Genomic DNA, 20,360 nt, shown 5'->3' on the forward strand with positions numbered 1-20,360 from the left:
ACTTCACTCTATGGAAATTAGGGGGGGGGGAGGGCGTTGAAGATGAAAGTGTTCATTTTATCTGTTTGTTGTCTTTTTGTTTGTCACCAAGATTCAACATTTTTTTTAGGTGACTCAATTTCACCGTCGATTTTCTCAGTTTTTGGGTTGGCAATTTTTTAAGTAGGCGCTGTTGGGCGAATCACCTTTCATTTCAAGGAGGCTACAGCAAACTATATGAATGTGTATTAATTTGGCAGGTAGTATTCTCTGTGCTTGTTGTTTCCACGCATTTTATACATTTAAAGACGGATTTTCCCCGGTTGTGGTTAAGGAGTTTCCAAACTGGGCTGGGCGCTTCTTGCACTAGGTCACGCTTCTGTTCATCGGGTATAGTCGGGTATAGTTGAGGTTATCGTAGGTTTCGTGGCGCTGAATGGTGTTGTACTTCTGAGTAGGCCTATCATCCGACATCTGTTTATATATAGTAAAGCAAGGAGGTAAAGCATAAGATGTTGGTTTTACCTTACTTGGAAAACGTCAAGCTTCCTTTCTTTTGTAGTTAATGTAACTCGTCGATCTGATTAATTTTTCTGCGTTTTGTTGCATTCGACATTTGCTCACAGTCAGATGAAGTATGTCTACGTTGAACTTCCTATGATAGTAAAAGAAAATGTAAAAATTTTTGGTGGAGTTCGAGTTTTGTTTGTAAAGAAAAAGACGGCGAAATGTGTAAATGCTATTTCTTGTACGTGGCGGTGTACACAGGGTGGACAACTGCAGTGCACATATAGATGTAACTATTGATGTAAATGTAATTTAACCTACAGGATGAAGTAAGGCTTAGTCAATTTTACTTTTATCTTTCGGAGTTCTTCAGCGACATCCAATGCAGATATTCGTTTATCGATGTTGGGCTCCAACATTCTCAGGATTAATGTGCGTGCGTATTCTGGCTTAACGCCTGTATATTACAGAACGTAATTACTGTTTTTTACGTATGTACAGAGTATAAATAAGTATTTTACTTTCTAGATTGACAGGGTTATTGTCAATTATGTTGTTTCTGACGAAGGAAGATGTTCCAAACAGGTGGCGACCACCTAACAAATAATACCCAAAGACGAGACCTTCTGTAAAGATATCGCTCTTGGTCGTTCCTTTTTGAAGATTTTTTCCATCTTTTCCGCTTATTTCTAATTCTTCTATTTTCTTCAATGTTTCTGGGGCATACCAATTTTCTGTTCCTCTGTTTGCACTTACGGAATGCCACCCATTTTTGTCGACTGCTTTACTGTATCCAAAATCTGCCCATTTCATCAAGACTTCTTTGGTTTCTGGATTCACCCATATGAGCACGTTTTCAGGTTTAATGTCCCGATGGATTCGATTCAATTCATGAATGTGCGCTAATCCCTCTGACAATTGAAGAAGAACATCTATGTCTGTGGGCATTGGTCCAAGATATTTTTTGGGGTTACTCTTTTTCAGAAATAATTTGTCTAATGATGATTGGCAAAGTTCCAGTGCGTAGTACCTGAATATTGCGGAATATTGAACAGTTTAAAAATTAAATTGTGCGCGTAGTCACCTCCAGTGAAAAATTTACCTAAACTGATCGTCGTTCTCAACATGTAACAATTTGATGACGTTAGGATGCTCAAACGTTTTCAAAGCTGCTTCTTCTTGATCATTGCTTGCGGTTTTAAACAGGTCAATTCGTTTAACAGCCACCTGAATTCTCTTCCACTCACCTTTAAAAACTGTGCCATAACCTCCGTATCCTAACACTTCGTTAACGTAAACTTTTATCTTTTTTATCTTCTTTAAACTGGGGTTGGTATCCACTGCAGGCAAATCGACTTGTTTCTTCTTTAACTGAAAATTTCGGAATTTTCAGTTGTTGTCTCTCTAGAAATGTTGGGAAATCAGTTTACCTTGATTTTTTCGAGTTGTTCTGCGACAAGAGATGAAGTGATTCGATCCTCTGGTTTCCTAGTCAACATTTTCAGAATTAAGGGTCCAAGTGTCTCATATTTGGAGAGAATTTCTATAAAAATGTATTTAAATTTTTACTAGGATGGGCTAAAAGTCAGTGATTAATGTTTAAGGAGATGTGAATTACTTTTCAAATTGACTGGCTTATCTTCAAGTATGTTCTTTTGAATCTCATAACGGGAGCCGTAAGGATGGAAACCATCTAAAAGGTAGTAGCCGAAGATGAGTCCCTCAGCAAAGACGTCGCTCTGCATGGTTTCTTTTTTACGTGCTCCAACGTCTTCTTGACTTTCCTCCTCTTTTTCCATTATTTCCAATACTTCCGGCGCAAACCATCCCCATGTTCTCTTAACTTCTGCAGTCATTGTGTAAGATCCTCTTTCATTTGATGCTTTGCTCAGTCCAAAATCTGTCCATTTCAACAAGATTTTTTTCCCACTTGGATCCACCCAGATGAGGACATTTTGTGGCTTGAGATTTCGATGGATTAGTCCCACTTTGTGAATATATACGAGTCCAGTAGCCAACTGATAAAGAACGTCTTCTGCAGGGGGCATTGGGCCTCTATGTTTTCTGGGGTTCTTGTCTTTCAAGAATAATTGGTCCAACGACGCTGTGCACAGTTCAAGGCAGTAATATCTAGAAAATCATAAATATTTTTAAGAAAGGATTGACACTGACTGGTTGAATTAAGAACACAATAACATTTACAAAATAACAATAACACAATAATATTTCCTGACTCGTTCAGAGTACAGCCTTTTTGAGCGTTTTACGTATTACGTGTACGCTTTTTCGGTTTAAGCAACCGCAACTCTATCTGTTGTGAAGAAACGGTTGCAATAAACCAAGACGATACGCAAAACGCTCCAGAAAACTGAAAGGCTGAAGCCTTGGCTGAAGTCTGCACGGCCAGAGAAGAGAGAAAGGATAGTTGAAGGGTGGATTAGACGAAAGCGAACGTTACAGTGCTTAAATAAGTGAAATTTTTATGTTCTATTACTTATTTACTTGTCAGTTTTTAGTTTGAGTACCTGAAGCTATTGTCACTCTCGGCGTGAAAAAATTTGACAACGTTGTCATGAAGAAGTTTTCGCCAGTCTCTTCCTTTTGTTCTTTGTAATTGATTTTAGTCAATTCAGTTCGCTTAATTGCCACCGGCGTCCCATGCCAGACACCTTTATAAACGATACAGTTTTCTCCCTCACCTAAAGGCTGGTCTAAGGAAAATTCCACCATAGTGCTCTGATTGAAAAAAATGTATTTTCTTTAAAGAAAATTTGCTTATAAACAGCAATTGCTGTTTTTAAGCAAATTTGTTCTATTGCTATTGCTCTTCACAAGTTTAATGGGTGTGGCCGTAGTGTGCCAAGTTTGTCACTTCACTCTTATTTTCTCTGTTCTCATATCATCGTCAAAGGTATGACGAAAGCATCTAAATTTCAATGCTGCGTTATCATGCCATTATCGTTCTCGTTATCATCTGTGTAAAGTGTTTTTGACATTTTATCACAGGCATGACGCAGTTTGAAATTTCTGAAAAATTATTTTCTGTAAAAGATTCAACTTGCAACCGTCTTCGTTTTCAATCCCTATTTCATTTAAGGAACTCGTGTTTTCGTTAGGCTACTTATATGTGCGTACACATTATACATATACCAACAAAAAATTCCATTTCCGCTTTAACCATTTCTTCACCGTTTAATAAATGACAATAAGTCTTTGATCCTCGTAACTTTCAGCGATAGTATTGAACGAATTAAAAATAATTGTTTTAATTTAGATTTATACATTTTGCTGGATGTGAAAGAAGGTGAATTAAACCTTTTTTAATTTTTTTTTTATCGCTCTAAGTTGTTCAGCAACACCCAACGATGAAATTCTATGGCCGGGAAGGGGCTCCAGCATTTTCACTATAAGTTTCTGAGCGTAATCCGGTGTAACTTCTGAAAAAATATACATACATATGCTAAATAATAATATATCTTGATTTAAAAAAAAAAAAAGGGGGGGGCTTACGTTGAAGATTAACCGGTCTATTGTAAAATATATTTGACTCAGTATGTAAACGAGAACCATACAGATGTTGACCATTCAACAGAAAGTATCCGAAGACGAGTCCTTCCGCGAAGACGTCACTTTTGACTGTTCCACTTTGCCGTACATCACTTTTAGACTTGATTACCTCATCATCTCCATCATCTAGTAATCTTAATATTTCTGGCGCTAGCCAATCGAATGTTCCTCTAACTTCGGTCATGGAAAAAGTCCCTCTTCTGTTGACTGGTTTACTCAACCCAAAATCCGTCCATTTCATCAAAACTTGGTCAGTTTGTGAATTCAACCAAATAAGGACGTTTTGGGGTTTGAGATCACGATGGATTAATTTCTCCGAGTGAATGTACTCAAGTCCTTCGGCTAACTGACAGAGAACGTCTTCTGTGGGGGGCACTGGGCCACGGTATTTTTGCGGGTCCCTATCTTTCAGGAATATTTTATCTAAAGATGCTTGGCAACACTCGAGGGCAAAATATCTATAAACATTAAAAAAAAAGTGCATTTTGTTTCTATAGAAACTTTTCAAATTTTATTTACTTGAATAGATCGTCGCTTTCTGTGTGGAAAAGTTTGATAACATTCGGGTGATTGAGCATTTGCAACGCTTCTTCCTCTCGTTGATTACTTTCGATTTTAGATAAAGGAATTCGTTTGACAGCCACCGGCGTGTTATTCCAAATGCCATGAAAAACTTTGCCGTATCCTCCCACTCCTAAAATCTTGTCAACGTCAACTTTGATTTCCTTTAAATTTGGGTTAATATCCACCGCAGGCAAGGCGACAAGCTGGGCTTGTTTGTTCTTTCTCTAAAGAAATAATTTTCAGTTGTTGTCTTTTTAGAAATGTTGCTGGGATATCAGTTTACCTTGACTTGTTCGAGTTGTTGGGCGACATCAGATGAAGTGATTCGATCCTCTGGTTTCTTAATCAACATTTTCTGGATTAGACCTCGCAATTTATCATACATTGGAGGAATTTCTATGAAAATGTATTGAAATTTTTACTAGGATGGGCTAAAAGTCAGAGATTAATGTTTAAGGAGATGTGAATTACTTTTCAAATTGACTGGCTTATCTTCAAGTATGTTCTTTTGAATCTCATAACGGGAGCCGTAAGGATGGAAACCATCTAAAAGGTAGTAGCCGAAAATGAGGCCTTCTGTAAAGACGTCGCTTTTGACGGTTCCTCTTTGACGTGTTATTTCCTCTTCTCCATTTTCTTCTTCTTCGATTTGTATGATCATTATTTCAGGGGCATACCAATTATCACTGCCCCTTGATCCACTGATGGAGTGAGTTCCTCTTTCGTTGATTAGTTTACTAATTCCGAAATCAGCCCATTTCATCAAGACTTCTTTGGTTGTTGAATCCATCCAAATAAGGACGTTCCTGGGATTTAGATTTCGATGGATTAGTCCCATTTTGTGAATATACTCCAGTCCAATAGCCAATTGATAGAGAACGTCTTCTGCGGGGGGCATTGAGCCATGGTATTTTCGCAGGTCCCCACTTTTTAGGAATAATTGGTCCAGTGAGGCGTTGCACAGTTCGAGAAAGTAATACCTAGATTATCATTTATTTTAGAAGAGTAGAATTTATTTTGTAATTATCAGAATTTATTTTGTAATTATCAGAATTTATTTTGTAATTATGAGTTATGAACAAGTTATGAACAAATTGACAAAAGCTATGCAATTACCGAAATGCCGCGTCATTCTGTGAATCAAATAGTTTAACAATATTCGGATGATTTAGTCTCCGCAATACTTCTTCTTCTCTATCATTATTTGATTTGTGAAACAATTCAATTCGCTTGACAGCCACTCGAGTCTCTCCCCACACCCCTTCAAAGACGACGCTGTGACTTCCTTCCCCTAAAATCTTCATTCTATCGAAATTACTTTCTTTAGACATAATTGGTTGAAAAAATATTAGAAGTGTACATCAAATCAACGCTCACAATTAAACAACACGGGACGCTCACGTAATGAACAAAACTTTGTTGGATGTATCCGAGGCGACTCCTTACAACACAATACATATAGAAGGAGTCCCAAGTTCACTCTTATCTGCCCAGTTCATGTAGGTTGACTTATCTTTCGGACACCGATAGCAGCATATTTGTGTGCTTGTGCATGACGTTCTCTGTGTTGTTTTTTTTTTTGTTTACTTTTTTTAAAATGAAATCTCATTGTGTCGGCTATTTAGTTTTACTTTTCTTTAAAAAAAAATGAATAAAAGCTAATACACTACTTAACACACGGTAATAAAATAACCACTATTCTGTCTTCTCGTGGGACCCCCATCATGAGGAATGAGGATTGTTTCTCTTTCGACGACTTAATTTTTCCATCCATAATATTGTTCGATGATAACTAGACTGAGCACTTTATCCGTGCTTAGTTTTATCAACAGGCCGTTCTAACTTCTTCATTCGAATGTGATTCTATATCTATACCTCATAAATATGTCGTTTTCCCATTTATTTATTAATTTCATTAACTCCCTCAGACCTTATGAAGAAGATGAAGCAATCGTTGTTGTTTGACGACATTTTAATTTTTATTTTCCGTTTTTATCTTTCTTATTAAGAGGAGTTACGTTCGAAATCAATGACATGAGCGTTTGTCATTTCGGAATGAAGACCGTGGAATTCAAATTTAAATTTCACTAGGATAATAAGGACTTTTTCCCTCCCCGTACAGTGAGATTGACTATGGTCATCGGCAGCTTACATCTACGTCTTCTGAGAATGGGTAAGACAAAAGAAACCATCAGAATATATCCGCCTATTTTGTTGTGTTTTGAGTGAAAACTTGTATATTTCGAGGGTCTCAAGCTCAGTTTTGGGGGTTGTTACGCAATGGTTTAATTTGTTATACCTTCGCCTCTCTTGCTGACCAATTAGGCGCAATCATCACAATCAAACCGCCAGTACGACTGCAATTGGCGTTGCACTACGACGCCAAATGGTTGGACGTTCCCGTGCGATTGGTGGAAATAACGGACCACTTTTTCTTTCGAGAGTCGGCCGTCGGTCCTGCATTGGCTGCCAATTTTTTAGCTGTCGTTCTAGAAGAATTCAACTGTATTCAGGTAAATAAGTGAAACTAGTTGGTCTCTACGTATTTTTTTGTTTTTTTTTTGTCTCTTATTTACAGTATTTTTAAATTTTATGTAAAGTCGGTGAAAAGACGATTCTAAACTTGCGCTTTTTTCATTTTTTGTAGCGTCGACATTCCGAAATGGAAAGATAACGGGTCGTGTCAAACGCATTACTGACCAACGTTCTGCCACATGCTGTGCCGATCGCATTTCTTTGAGTCATCACAAGGTATAATTAATATTACAGTGAGGACTGACGCAATTGTTATTAATATCAAATCCTTTGTTTATAAACTGGCTTCCAAATTGGTTTCTTTACCAAAGGATACTTCGCATGAATTTGGAAATATCTCAAATGACGTCCAGCGACGTCAAGACGCTCGGAGTGGCCAACTCTTCTCCTTCCCACCAACAGCAGCTGCAGACGGGCGGCGGTGGCGGTGGCAAATTGTTGGCCCAGGACAAATTCTCCTCCTGTCAGAACCGATTCGTCGTCCTGTGCATCGAAGCCACCAGCCAAGGGGTCGCCACCGGTGGCAGTGGGCGGGTGAAGCGGACGGCTGAGCACATCATCTCGGAGGATCACTACCTAGCCCACCTTCAGTCGCTCTTTTAAAATGTTCATTTGTCGTGTTCCAGAAATCTCTCCCACACAAATTTTCGATTTCATTTGAAAATGATTTGCAAAAATGACCCACGAGTCGGCCAAAGACCCGAAGGCACTTCTTCGTCTCTGCATTTCCTTTTTTTTTAAATGTTTTTCTAAACTTGGGCAGCTTTTTTGGGGGGGAATAAAAAACAATCCGACGGCAATCGACCCAAAATGTCGTCGTTGGCGATTTATATATATTTGAATTTTTACCCCTTCCTTGTTTTTCTCTCGCCCCCCGAGGAATGATGAGATTGTCTGTGTGTGTGTGTTGTTTGCATCAGTCACAAAATGTGTTCTGCGTCCAAAGTCTTTGATATAACACGTATATAGCACTACCAATTACCCTTGTTAGATGTCGCTGGCATCGCTTTGTTTTCCTGTCACGTCAAAAGTTCTTGCTGCTTTCATGCTGCTTTCTTCGTGATTTTCTTTATGTTTTGGGAATAAATTCAACGCCATTTAAAATGTAAGTTTCTCTCATTCTGATTCTTTTACCGTATAGTTTATTTTGATTGCTTTGTCTTGTCTTGTTTTCTATTTGCAATTCTATTTTATACTCGACGACTTCTTTTCTTAAATTGTCTACTAATAATACTTGCTTTAAACTCTGTTCTGTGTCTGCGTAATAATTCCTTAATCAGGCCCTACTGGTGAGTCGCAAACGAAGTGTCAAAAAAGATATAACTTAAAAGTTTCCTTCATCGTAGCCTTTGATCATTTTCAGCTGTCAAAATAGTCGTCAGTTTCAGTTACTTTGTAGCATGGTTTGCCCATCCCTGTAAACATTTTTCGGCAGTTTATGTGTGGTAAATGACGATAACTATTCCACCAACAAAGCTCACTTGTTAGATTTTTAATAATGTGTTTTTATTTTCTACTTCCGGTTTTCTCATTTCTATCAGTAGTTCAGTAAATATTCATCTGACACACAAAAAAATCACATATTCGTGATCTTCGTCAAATTTGTGGTAAAGTTCATGTTTTCTTTTGTACGTATGCGTACTTCCGGTTTTGAGAATGTTCCTGACCTATAGTTCAGGAAAATTCTCGATTTTGGCCAAATTTTGGATTTCGTTTAAATCACATCTAATCGACCCCAAATTTCACGTAGATCACGAATATGTAGTTTATTTTCATGACAGCTCAATTGTTTAGGCGCTATCGCTTACTTCCGGTATACTTCCGGAAAATTTGCATAAAACTAGCAAGTGAGCTTTGTTCTCTGTACTAATCTCAAAATTGAATGCTAGGTTGTAGCAAACAAAAATGTGATTTTCAAGTTTTGTGAGCATCTTAAGTCCAGTCCTTATTAATGAGTTTTGATGCGTGTCTTATAGATGGCGTGTTAATTGTTTGTGTCAGTTTTGGGCTTATGGCGATTTGCTGTCAAGAGTTAAGCTATCTTTTCTTCGAAAATTACCAATGTAATTACAGGTAAATTCGAGTGATTTCATCTGTAAATTGTCGGTGATGTGTTCTATTTTGTGTATATGTTGATAAACTTAATGTATCTCATCAACTTACAGGAGAAAACGTGTTGAAAGGGTCGTGCAGCTTACTGCTGTGTGTTCAAAATCATTGTATTCTACTGAAGGTGGCATAAAAATGAAACAGGTAACAACCATTACTAGCTTTATTAATACAGTATTGCTGAAACATATATTCTTCTCATCTTTTATTAGGATTCATCATAATTGTCTGCTGTTTGTATTGGACTTGCTAGATCGCCAATCCCAGCCATGCCCAGATTTTGAGTGTACACTACTAACTGTTTATTATTTCTAGATCATAGACATCAAGCACATTGAGGACACAAAAAATAAACAAGGTGACTTATTGTTTTATTTTATTTACAGGTTCTTCATTACAGGTTTCTAACACATTGGCATGACAGATTTGATGAGAAGTCATATTTTGAAGAAAAAGAACAAGGACCATACAGTCAACAAGGTTCCTTGTTTGCTAACCCGTTGGCTGCTCCCCTTCAATCTCCCTGTTTACTTCCTTACACAGGTCCTATTGATTTGAGGTATTACTTTCTTTCGCTACAACCTCATTTGAATTTTATTTTCATAAAAATAAATGTTCATTCTGCTTTTACAGGGTAACTCTTTCGCGCCTGATGACATCAAGTCATCAACTGTTGTAAACTGACGAGAGAATGCTGCAATTCAAGACTGATACATTGTGTAGTAGTTAGATAAATGGCAAGTGCATATCTGGGCTCCCTTCTTTTCTGTGGCCCCGTTTCCCTAACTAACCACTAACCAACGCCCGCCGGTGGTCACTCACCCGCTGTGAAACCAGGAGGAGGGGAGGGCTCTGGTCGAACGGGGACTTGGAAGGCGCATGATCCGATGACAACTTTTGGAGGGTCATGAGTCTAACCCGGAAGCCTAGTATGACTACATCTCCCCAGTAAAACTTGCCTCGTACTTCTCTCTTCTTCTCGGTCCAGATACATATCTCTGGGGGCCGTAGACATTTCCTATAACAGCATGTGCGAGTTAAAACAAAGCAACCCACTACCCAATGAAACAAATAGCCATGGTAAATTTTTTGTGAAAATCTCCGTCAGTCAAGTTACAAAGACGATGTGGATTTCCGCAAAACTTAACCACCGCTTTTTGTCTCATTGCCGCAGCGGTGGTGGCGGGTTGCGTTTAAACTCGTGCAGTAGTAAACCGCCTTGAACCGGACACTCAGTTTATTGAAATTTTTGTACATTTAAAAAAAAATAATAAAAAACAATTTCATGTATTAAATTTTTTTTATTTATTTCAGACATCACATTGTTAGGTTTAACATTGGTTTATGTGGTTTAGCCGTTTAGGGTACAAATTTGAGGGTTAGTACTTAGTAGGGTTGTGGGGTGTGAAGAATTGGAAGGTGTATGTTTGTGAGGTTTGGAGATTAATTGGTAGGGATATCTTTATAGGGTTATAAATTAACAAATTTTGTATTCAAACTTGAAATATCCCCCTCTCCAACATCTTCCACTTTCCTTTCCCAATCCCGAAAACACGTTTATTATTTGTAAGACATAAACACATCCCCATATTTCGTTTTTGTTTCTTCTTAACATATTAACGGCAAACTACATTGATGCAATGCCAATTTAATAAAATAATAATGCAACTTCGGTAACACGACACCAGCACGGCCAATTGAATTTGATGCAGAAAGATCTATCACCAGCATAGGCTGCAACAACGTACCACAGCGGACAGCAACTACGCGATCATACACGATAAACCTGTAACCGAAATTAAATGATTAATCTTCAGCATCAATGGAAATGCTGTCTGAAAAGACAAATTAATGACACTTGTGTGGTTTAGATAAACAAAATATTCTGAAAACAATATCTGATAGCTTTAGTTGAAACAAAAACAAAATGTGTGATTTAAACTACAACAAAGAAATAAGAGAAGCTAAGATTTTAACTGAAGGTTAATCCTGGTTTTAAAAAATCAATTACTATCAAGCAGTAAATTCTCGCGATAATAACAAAAATGAAACAAGTATAGGTAAACTATGAAACCTCTCTGTGTCAGTAAGCAAGCTTTTTTAATCAGCCAGGCAATTAGAAAGTCAAAGTTGATTGAAATAATTACTTCAGTTGTTCATGTTTCTTCATTTGACGAAACACACAGCAGTACAGGTAGCAAGAGGAACACCCTTTCCAAGCTGGCTACATCAAATCCATGTGTACATTGGACAGCAACGACGAAGCTCAAACTTTACCAGACTGTCTATCACAAAAAAAAAAACTCAATTACTATCAAGGACACAGCATCTCAAATGACAAAAAACAAAAAAATGACAGAAGTTAAAGTTAACTACACAATCCTTCGGAATAAATGTTTCTAAGGATCCTACAGCTAGCAAGCTTTTCCAAGGTAGACAACTAAAATTCTACAACAGGAAAGTTAAGACATAGTCACCAACTAACTAAGTCTCACAATTAGAAAACTGAACATATTTACCTGATTTGTTCTGAAGTGTTTCTTACAAAACGTACAGCCGGTACGTACAGGAAAAAGAGACGACATCTTGGCAAAATGTAGGCCACATGATCAGCTGAAATTTCCAAATAGAAAATAATAGGCTAGGTTACCACACTAATAACTAAATTCACACACAAATAATTAAGACTCACTCACATCTAACAATCCAAAAGGAAATAACATTTTTATGAAGAAAACTGTAAGGAAGGAAAATACGCCGTACGATAACGATACCCTTCAATCAACAACATCACAATCAGTGCTACAAAAAAATGGCGGCGGTCATACGTAACGAAGACTTATTGTTGTTCCACATCAGTAGTTGTAAATGTGAATCATAGATGGCGATGAAACTTGTCTTTAAGTCTGCTAAAAAAAAGTCAAATAAAATGCACAGTCGTTAAAAAAGACGTCTCCTTCGTTTACGTTTGTTAACTTACGCCTGCGCAATACGTGTATCTGCTGAATTGTGTCACATTGGGCCAAGTGGCCTAATTTCTTGACACAAATAGAGTTATACCGCAAATGAACTCATCTATTTTGATATCGTTTCATTGATATACATTCATCATTGGACGTAATGTGATTATTTTATGTTATTATTTTCATGTAACATTTCTTATAATCACCATGGCATAGTGTTAGGATTTAATATTCAAATTCCCGATTTTTTTATAATTGTAAGTATTCGTGTAGCTCAATTGGAAACTAATGCCACTACTATGCAATTCTCAGTCGCTAGTTGGGATTGTCTCCGGAACGAACAGTGCGGCTAACCATCCATCGATCCTATAAATAAATGGATGGCAGTTGCCCGTAAGTGTCAGTTCCACCGTTTGACGTGTTGCACGAATACACTAATTTAATAAAATTTAATCTCGCCGATTATAGTATGTTGATAAATATATTCGAGTGGCTAGTTAACAAGTGTGCAAACATTAAGTATCTATGTGCACCTGCGGAAATACGAAAACCCTACTACACCAATTGATGAACTAATGTTTGGTGGACGTTGCTCATTTATCGAAAGTTAAATCTCTGGTAATAACCACCGGTAACTTCTTAAAAGAATTAAAACTTTCACTTTTGGTGGGAGAGCAGACGAGTTGTTGACGGAACGACGTCTTCCAGCGGATATTTCACGGCCCTTTTATACTTGCCCGGCACGATCGAATGTTTTCAACGAATTACGTCAGCCATCGATACAAACTTGGCGGGTGACATTGGTTCAAGTTAAAGTATGCCACATTTGCATACAGAAACAGATAGAAATGGGAATAATGGGAGGGAGGAGAAGATGAGAAATGACATTCATCCGGCGGGACCATTTTTTATGGTTGCCGCCACGACGTTTTTGGCGATCTCCTGAACGTTTTCAGCCCGTCGCAGTATAACACTGGCCAATCAATCGATCAAAATGACTCGACTTGAACGTGGGAAAGGTCAAAGTAAGAAAATTAGGATTTGAGGGCGTTGTCATTGACTGGCTGTTTTGACAACACACCTACAGACCCTGACAATATGTTGCTGTCAGTCACTAGGCTAAAACTATGTCCACACAAATATTACGTCAATCGCTTAAGAGAGAACGATTTTCTCCACTGCTTAAATAATATCTTTTGCTTATGTCTACAGAAACAGAACCAACAGAACTAAGTCACGAATACAAATAGTTCTTCACAGTACTTTAACGCAGGTAGCAGGTAGCAGTGTAAAACATCAGTGACAGATGGCGTGAGCGACCTGTCATCACGAAATGCCGACAATTTAAAAAGCGTTACGGGAGATGATGAAGGTGTCGGTAACGCTTTACTAATTAATTTTTCTTACTTTTTTCTACAAAATCCTTCGTAATGCATCATTAAAAGTAAGGAAGTCGCAAGGTGACTGGAACTTTCACTCGACAGTTTTGAATTGATGGAAAAAAACTGGAGTTGAAGCGAAAAGTGAACTTGATCGTGGAGGGTTGTAAGGTGCAAGATTGAATGCGGAGACAACAGATAGTCGCTGGTTGCAATTATTGATTTTCAGGGCAACAAGTACGGATTTAAAGTTCGGGATCACATGGGACGCGATGGGCATTCTTTACTACGAAACGAGAAGAGCAAGACTTTCACTTCATTATTTACACAACGCTATTTAAAAGTTGAATTAATCAATGAGATAAGATTAGAAAAGATTTACTGCTTCTGTTGAAGAATGGATTGGTTCTCTCTCTCTCACAGCAAAATCGATACGTAAAACAGACCACTTGTTGACGTGTTATCCAGTTTCGGCAGCAGCCAGCATATCCCAGCACGGCAAAATAAAGTAGCCTATGGGAGTAAAGTAGTAAACAATTAACTGTAGCCCAACTTGCCTCGAGCGAAACCTGCACGAATATCTTACGATCCGACGCCCATGCAAATTACTGGCAATCAACGCGAGTGCACTCCAAAAAGAAACATTGGAGGAATCGTAAATTTTCTTTTAGTATTTTCGTTCAAACATGCAAATAAGAATTTCAAAAAAGGCGAATGTGATATAAAAGTTTTCAATTATAAATTAGGAGTGGTGTGTGTGGGTGTCGAATGATTAGCTTTTCAGGGACGAACTGTAATGAAAAAGAAAAAGTTTGCGAAAAAGATAAATTTTTAGCACGTCCTTCTGTTTCTTACACAAAATGAAAAGAAAGTTTTAATTACCTGAACAGGAAACTTGTTTAAAGCGAACGTCGTCTAAACCGATCCCGCCGCTATCCGTAGACGCTTCAATGACGAGAGTCTGGATATAAAACATCAAGTTAATGGCATCCGAGGGCAACAGGCTAGCGATGTTTTTCGTTGAAGTTTAAAAATGTACAAAATCAAATACTTGATCAAGTTCTCCACTTGAAGGAATCGGAACACGAGCAGGTATCCACGGAGATTTGTTCCGGTTGCCGGATCGATCGATGGCAGCCGAAGTCACCCTCCACAGCTCGTCCAATCGACCACTACTAAACCTGTACATCGTGTCCGAATGAATGGGTCACAAATCAAAAATAAACTGCGAGATTCTTTTCTTGACAACTAACCGGTAAACTGTCAAAGTTGAGTTGGGGCTGTTGTACGCCATGGTGAAGAAAAAAGACAGGCAGTGGGTTGCGTTGCCGGGGAATGGCGGAGAAAAGAGTCGGCTCACGCTCGACTTGCCTTTACCTTCCATGAAAGCGTAGCCACCTAGAAAAATCAGCAAAGTTGAAAGCAATTCTTTGCCAGCGGTAACCAAATTATGTGTATTGTGTAAGCTACAATGAATAACCTTCGGCCAGTTGGAGCGTGTGATCACGCACGCCATAAAGCGATGAGGAAACGTCTGACATTACCCAACGTGGGTCATCCTTCACAGATGAATCCGTGCCATTGGTAGAAGACCTATCAATAAAAAAAAAAGACTCAATCAGTAAAAAACCATACAACAACAACAACATTCGAAACTTACCCGGCGGAGGAATGAGAAGGAATTGGCTCGCTAACCGGAGCTCTAGGAATATTGGAAACGCCAAACAATTTGGGCGGTGATGACGTCCGTTGCGATGAAAATGCCTGGTGTACCGAATAAGGATCGCCATGTCCATCTTCAAAGGTTGATGGATGGCGTGACCGGAGCCAATGTGGAACAGGTTTAGGACGTCGCCAGATCCCTTCTTCCGCTGTGGAGCTTCGTAAATTGACGATCCTGGAATCGCGTGGACGGTTGTAACCAATCCATTTACCGGAGCGTCGGAAGCGGTTACGCACCGGTTGACTGATGATGATCGATTTCGTGGCTCCATCACGGCTAGTACTGATGACTTCGATTGTATTAGCACCAAATGACGTAATCTCGTCGTAGAGTCCAGAGACTCCCCTCACGGTGCTGTCCTTGTTGGCATTTTCCGACACTGACTTGATTACAATCGATTGACTTGCAGCTGGAGTCGTTGGGGACGATCTCGATTGAATGGCTGCTACCACCGTTGTTGTTGTCGGCGCCGCTGTTGTTGTTGTTGTGGGGGACGGGGTCGTCGAAACAATGGAGGATCCTTCCGTAAACATTTCCGTTGTGACCGCAGGAGATACTGTTGTTGTTGGTATTTCGGTGGTGGTAGAGCTGGCCGTCTGAGTTGTGGCATCGGTTGCAGGTGATATCGTTGTCTGCGGTGGAATCAATTCAATCAATTCGACAATGCCTGTTGACGGGAGGGCGACGTCACCAGTTGCAGTAGACGAAACGACAGGATAGTCCGTCGTGGCTGACACGCCGTCGTCGGGGAAAACAATCGGCTCTTCGCCATCCCCGTCGGGCGTAGTTTTGACCTCCGAATCCAAACGGGACGTAGTTGTCGGTGGCATTTCGGTTGTGTCGGAAACTTGATCTTCCTTCTCCGTTGAGACGAGCGCTTCGCTGCTGACGGATGGCACGACAGACTGCGAGTCGACACTCCAATTACACAAGTTTTGATCGAAGCTGCAATCTAAAGGGCTGACAGCAGCATCCGCCGGAGTAACTGCAAAATTCAATTTCAGACATTTTTTTGTTTTGTTTTCCTGGCGATTTCGCTAAAACTGGTCTTTACCTTGGCAATATCCTTTGTAGAGCGTAATATCATCGATGGCAATGATCCCTCGTAATCCTTCGCCCCTTATGCCGACAAAGCTGATGTATCCTCCAGAAGCAGGTACGAAGGACACCTACAATATATAGATTCATCATTGAAAAAAAAGTGTTTCATCAAAGGGATGCCATAGACAGGGCAAATCCGCCGTTGTCAGGCTCCCGACTTGTCATGCTCACCTGAGCGGAGAGCCACTTCTCCTCTTGGTGATTCTCCAGACGCCACAAAGTTCTCGATACTACTGAAGTGTGCTTGGCAGCATTGATTGTCTCGTTGCTGCTCCGACTCGAGTTGGGTTCGAACAAGACCACCTAAACATCCAAGTACACACACGGGAGTATAGAAATAGAACGTCTTATTAAGTTCTCTGGTTGAAATCCCCCACAAGTTTTCTGCATCAATCAACCTCAAGTGCACCCAATCGGGGGTGAGCCAGCGAAGCGCTGGCCATGTAGAACCAAAATGACAAGCAATGAGGATCCGCGCTGCGTTGTAATTGACTCGAGACGAAGCCCCGCGATCCGGGCTTGTGCCCATTCAAGTAAGTATCGAACAGCATGTAACTGTTGGGCGAATGAGACTGGACGTTTTGCCTGTACACAAACATTTAACGCCATTATTTATTACTAAATCGTCGATTGGATATTGATTATTTTAATTCTTTACTGTGAATGGCCATCTGGTCGACCGGAGAAGATATCGGCGGCATTTCTCGTCCACATTGACGTAATTCCGGGCCGGCTATTAGTCAATACCCAACCACATAAACCGTTTTGGAAAGTGCAATCAAAGCCTCTATTAACCGCCCACTCTGGCAAACCTATTTTAGACAAAAGGAAAGGCCTATCATTAAGTAAGTGTACTTCAAAATTAAATAGAAAAAGGCAACAACTCACCGGGGCAAGATCCGTTTTCAATGCGGAAAGAGTCGACAGCAATATCGCCATAACCAGATTCACCAACCGTCGCTTCCAGGCGAATCTATTTTCGTCCCGAGCCAAATCAAAATATTGATAACCATAAATTTGCAATTGGTATGAAAATAATCCTTACTTTAAATGGAGACGAAGAGGCTAAAGTAACTTGGGCCCGGTACCATGAGTCTCTTGGTCCAGACTGGGTCGTCAACTGCCAGATTTCATGTTCCGCCAATCCGGATGCCTCGGAAGTATTTTCGGCGCTTTTCTGAAACACTCTGTAATGATAATAATTTGCAACAGTCAAATTCAAATTTCTGATTGTAACTTTAATTAGATATACCTCAAACTACCGATGCCAGCGCCAAACATATGGACCCAAAAGACGAAACACACGGCGTTATCTGATTGACTATTAGTAACGGTAGCAGGTAAGATGTCGCTCGTCAAGGATGCGCGACTGCCGGCGAAATGGGGATGTCTTGAATCGATAAAAGCATATCCTCCTATAGATAAGAATTCAATCAAGATTTATTTTTAACCTCTACTGTGGTGCACTCAAGACGTACAGCGGATTGGGATCGATAGTTGAACAAGTACAGTACCGAAATTGAAGTTGTGCTGCGATGAAAGCTGGTCGCGTAACGGCCCCGTACTCGTCCACAGGGAGCCCCGACTCAAGGACCAATCAAAATCACCGTCAGGATCGTTAGACCACTGGCAAAAGTCCGCATTGAATTCGCATTCAGCTGAAAATAAGAGAACAAAAAGAGCGAAAGATAAGAGGATTGTACATTCTACCAATTGAAGCCGAACATACCGACGCAAGGACCATTGGAGAATTGAATATCGTCGATGGCGACGTGGCCGCGGTACTGTGCATAAGCCAAATTAGGTACAGCTTCGAAGATGAAAGCGTGCGGATAGGGGGAACTGTAAGTGACGTGGCCGTCCAGCCACTGGCCGCGAGTCGAGTCGGATGACAGCCAAACTTCATCCACCACTTCCTGCCAGCCCGTCTTGTTCACCAGAATCGTCTGGAAGGGAGTCCAGGGAGCGGGAAATGACAAGCCAGCCTGTCGTTTCTGCTGAGAATTGGACGACAGTGACGGCATCAAAATACTGTTGACGATAAGCGGAACAGCCGCCGAAGAAACGCTGGGTGCAGCGCTTTGACCTTCAAGGGTCGGCACCATTTGGACGCGCAATAGTCTCAGTTTGGAAGCGCTCACACCCTGAATGTTGTACTGCAAGAAAAAACAAGAAAAAACAAATATGGAACAGCTGGATAAGGAAGAGCGATGGAATAAAAAATCTGAAATTACGGAAAAACGGAGACAATGGCCGTGAGGGGTGGTGGCCTGGTAAACGGGACTCTTGAGCCACGCCTTAGGTTGAACTCCGGGTAATTGCTGTTGCTGGTGCTGTCCGGGCAGAAAGGAAGTCTCGAAGAATGCGTATCCCCCTAAAGGCCAAAAAAGAAAATAAAATAAAAAAATCGCAATCATCATTTGTGTGCGAAATCCACGAAAACCCAATCGGATTATGAGGAAATCAGAACAAGACAAATTGAAAGCTTAAAAGATTATTACCATCGGAGGAATTAGAAGCGTCTGTTTCCGGACCGCCGAGCCAGTTACCCAATGAAGCTAATCCCTTCCGCCAAGGAAGTGTACTGTCGACAAACGGCCCATTTGTGGTAAAATTGCAGAAAGAAACTCGTTCGATTGGTGAATTATGTGACGTTGTTGAATTTCGTCCGACATTAAGCGGAAAACTGCAATCGATCGGTTCTGCCAACTCTCCAGTCCATTGACGTCCTCTCTACATGAAAAAAAAAAGGTTACATCATTCGAACGAATGATACAAGAAATTTAATAGTTGGCTCACTCTATTCTTGGCAGCAGCTGAATGAACGCTTCCGTACGAAATCAGGAACGCAGCGGTGAGGAACATCAACAAGTTGGCCATCATATTCTCATCACCTGGTCTCTTCCAAGTAGTTTGCTGAGATCGTTGTGCAAGTCTCGACACTCGGCCGGCAACTGAACACGTGCAGACTAGAGTCGTAGGCTTTTTAAACCTATCCTCTATGGTGACTACCTGGATTAGTGCCGGGCAAACAAAGAACACGTACGAGGCTGCTGAATATGTGAGTAGTATACAAGAGTCTTGTGTTACAGGAGGAGGAGGTCGCTGCCAAAGTCTTTTACAAAAAGAAGAAGAAGATTCCGACGTGTTTCTCTCTCCCCTTCTGGAGGTCGCAAACCCCCCGTGCTCTCACTCTCTTCCTTCCTCTTTTAAAGTCAACGTGGCGCAACCAAATACGCCCATCGTCGTTAAGGTGCAACGACACGTGATGTTTTTAACGATCCCAATTCAATATATGCAATATCTTGTGTGGCTGAACGGAAACCCAGACTTCTCGATATCGTCACCAGACCGGAATCGTAACTGCGACAAAAATTGAAGTAAAAATTAAAAAAAAATATGCAAATAAGTAAGAAATGGCGTGTTGGTTGGGAGTACTTGATTCTCGTTTCTTCACGTGACGCCATGGAATTGTGTGAAGGTGAAGAAAGTCACGCTGGATCAAACACGCACTACAACCATGGCTTCCTAATTCCCCAAGTTCACGGCCAGGGAGGGGAAAGCGAATGATATACATGCCAAGCACATAACGTGAGTAATCCATCATTATTATGGACAACGGAATCAACACGAAAGACGGAATTGTGGGCTCTGTTTTTTTGTGTGTTTGCACACTGACCAACCGGTCGTTGAACTTGGAAAACGAGGAGGGCCCCCCTCGTCATCTTCACTCCATATTCGTCCTTTCACCTTCCTCCAAAGTTCTCCTGTCCATACCTGAGTTGTTTTCTTTTTCAAAAAAGAATTTAAAAAAAAAAGAGAAAACGTAAAAACAAAAGATAACGAGTGAAGATTACGTGGAGGATTCTCTTACAGCCCCCCTCTCCCTTTACACTTTTCCAGGTGAAAGTTCCTCAGGTTCCCCTGGTTTTC

The 20,360-nt window shown here is 40.3% G+C and overlaps 2 protein-coding genes across 6 annotated transcripts; both read right to left on the reverse strand.

The window, feature by feature from the left end:
* Positions 1-172: 172 nt before the first annotated feature.
* On the reverse strand, positions 173-6,398 carry LOC124190758 (calcium and calcium/calmodulin-dependent serine/threonine-protein kinase DMI-3-like). Of its 5 annotated transcripts, none has more exons than XM_046583606.1 (8): positions 5,734-6,398; positions 5,089-5,597; positions 1,917-2,029; positions 1,589-1,857; positions 1,008-1,516; positions 837-943; positions 510-634; positions 173-439 (listed from the first exon to the last, which is right to left on the reverse strand). In XM_046583606.1, the coding sequence occupies exons 1-7, from the start codon at positions 5,946-5,948 to the stop codon at positions 542-544; spliced, it is 1,815 nt and encodes a 604-aa protein (XP_046439562.1). In that variant the 5' UTR covers positions 5,949-6,398; the 3' UTR covers positions 173-439; positions 510-541. The 5 variants fall into 5 exon arrangements, with proteins under 5 accessions (XP_046439562.1, XP_046439561.1, XP_046439560.1 ...); XM_046583605.1 differs by having other exon boundaries at positions 173-453; XM_046583604.1 differs by having other exon boundaries at positions 505-634.
* A 7,855-nt stretch (positions 6,399-14,253) lies between these two features.
* On the reverse strand, positions 14,254-20,158 carry LOC124190766. Its single transcript, XM_046583618.1, has 20 exons — positions 19,866-20,158; positions 19,518-19,790; positions 19,227-19,439; positions 18,929-19,160; positions 18,662-18,801; positions 18,157-18,583; positions 17,942-18,085; positions 17,680-17,842; positions 17,473-17,614; positions 17,316-17,400; positions 17,086-17,239; positions 16,826-17,012; positions 16,599-16,730; positions 16,381-16,495; positions 15,264-16,311; positions 15,084-15,196; positions 14,857-15,001; positions 14,655-14,784; positions 14,486-14,564; positions 14,254-14,394 (listed from the first exon to the last, which is right to left on the reverse strand). Exons 3-20 carry the CDS (start codon positions 19,308-19,310, stop codon positions 14,384-14,386), a joined length of 3,531 nt encoding a protein of 1,176 aa, XP_046439574.1. The 5' UTR covers positions 19,311-19,439; positions 19,518-19,790; positions 19,866-20,158; the 3' UTR covers positions 14,254-14,383.
* Positions 20,159-20,360: the final 202 nt, after the last annotated feature.

This window comes from Daphnia pulex, chromosome 3, assembly GCF_021134715.1.
Source record: "Daphnia pulex isolate KAP4 chromosome 3, ASM2113471v1".
NCBI lineage: Eukaryota > Metazoa > Arthropoda > Branchiopoda > Diplostraca > Daphniidae > Daphnia > Daphnia pulex.

What these genes read in the sequence shown, in the direction of transcription:
- LOC124190758 (XM_046583606.1), bottom strand. Translation starts at nt 5,948, where the DNA reads ATGTCTAAAGAAAGTAATTTCGATAGAATGAAGATTTTAGGGGAAGGA. An exon ending in AACAACTCGAAAAAATCAAG is followed by an intron (nt 1,858 to 1,916) that starts GTAAACTGATTT and finishes CGAAATTTTCAG; the next exon opens with TTAAAGAAGAAACAAGTCGA. An exon ending in AAGAACTCCGAAAGATAAAA is followed by an intron (nt 635 to 836) that starts GTAAAATTGACT and finishes TTACTATCATAG; the next exon opens with GAAGTTCAACGTAGACATAC.
- LOC124190766 (XM_046583618.1), bottom strand. Translation starts at nt 19,310, where the DNA reads ATGATGGCCAACTTGTTGATGTTCCTCACCGCTGCGTTCCTGATTTCG. An exon ending in CAGCTGCTGCCAAGAATAGA is followed by an intron (nt 19,161 to 19,226) that starts GTGAGCCAACTA and finishes TTTTTCATGTAG; the next exon opens with AGAGGACGTCAATGGACTGG. An exon ending in CCCGATTGGGTGCACTTGAG is followed by an intron (nt 16,731 to 16,825) that starts GTTGATTGATGC and finishes TTGGATGTTTAG; the next exon opens with GTGGTCTTGTTCGAACCCAA.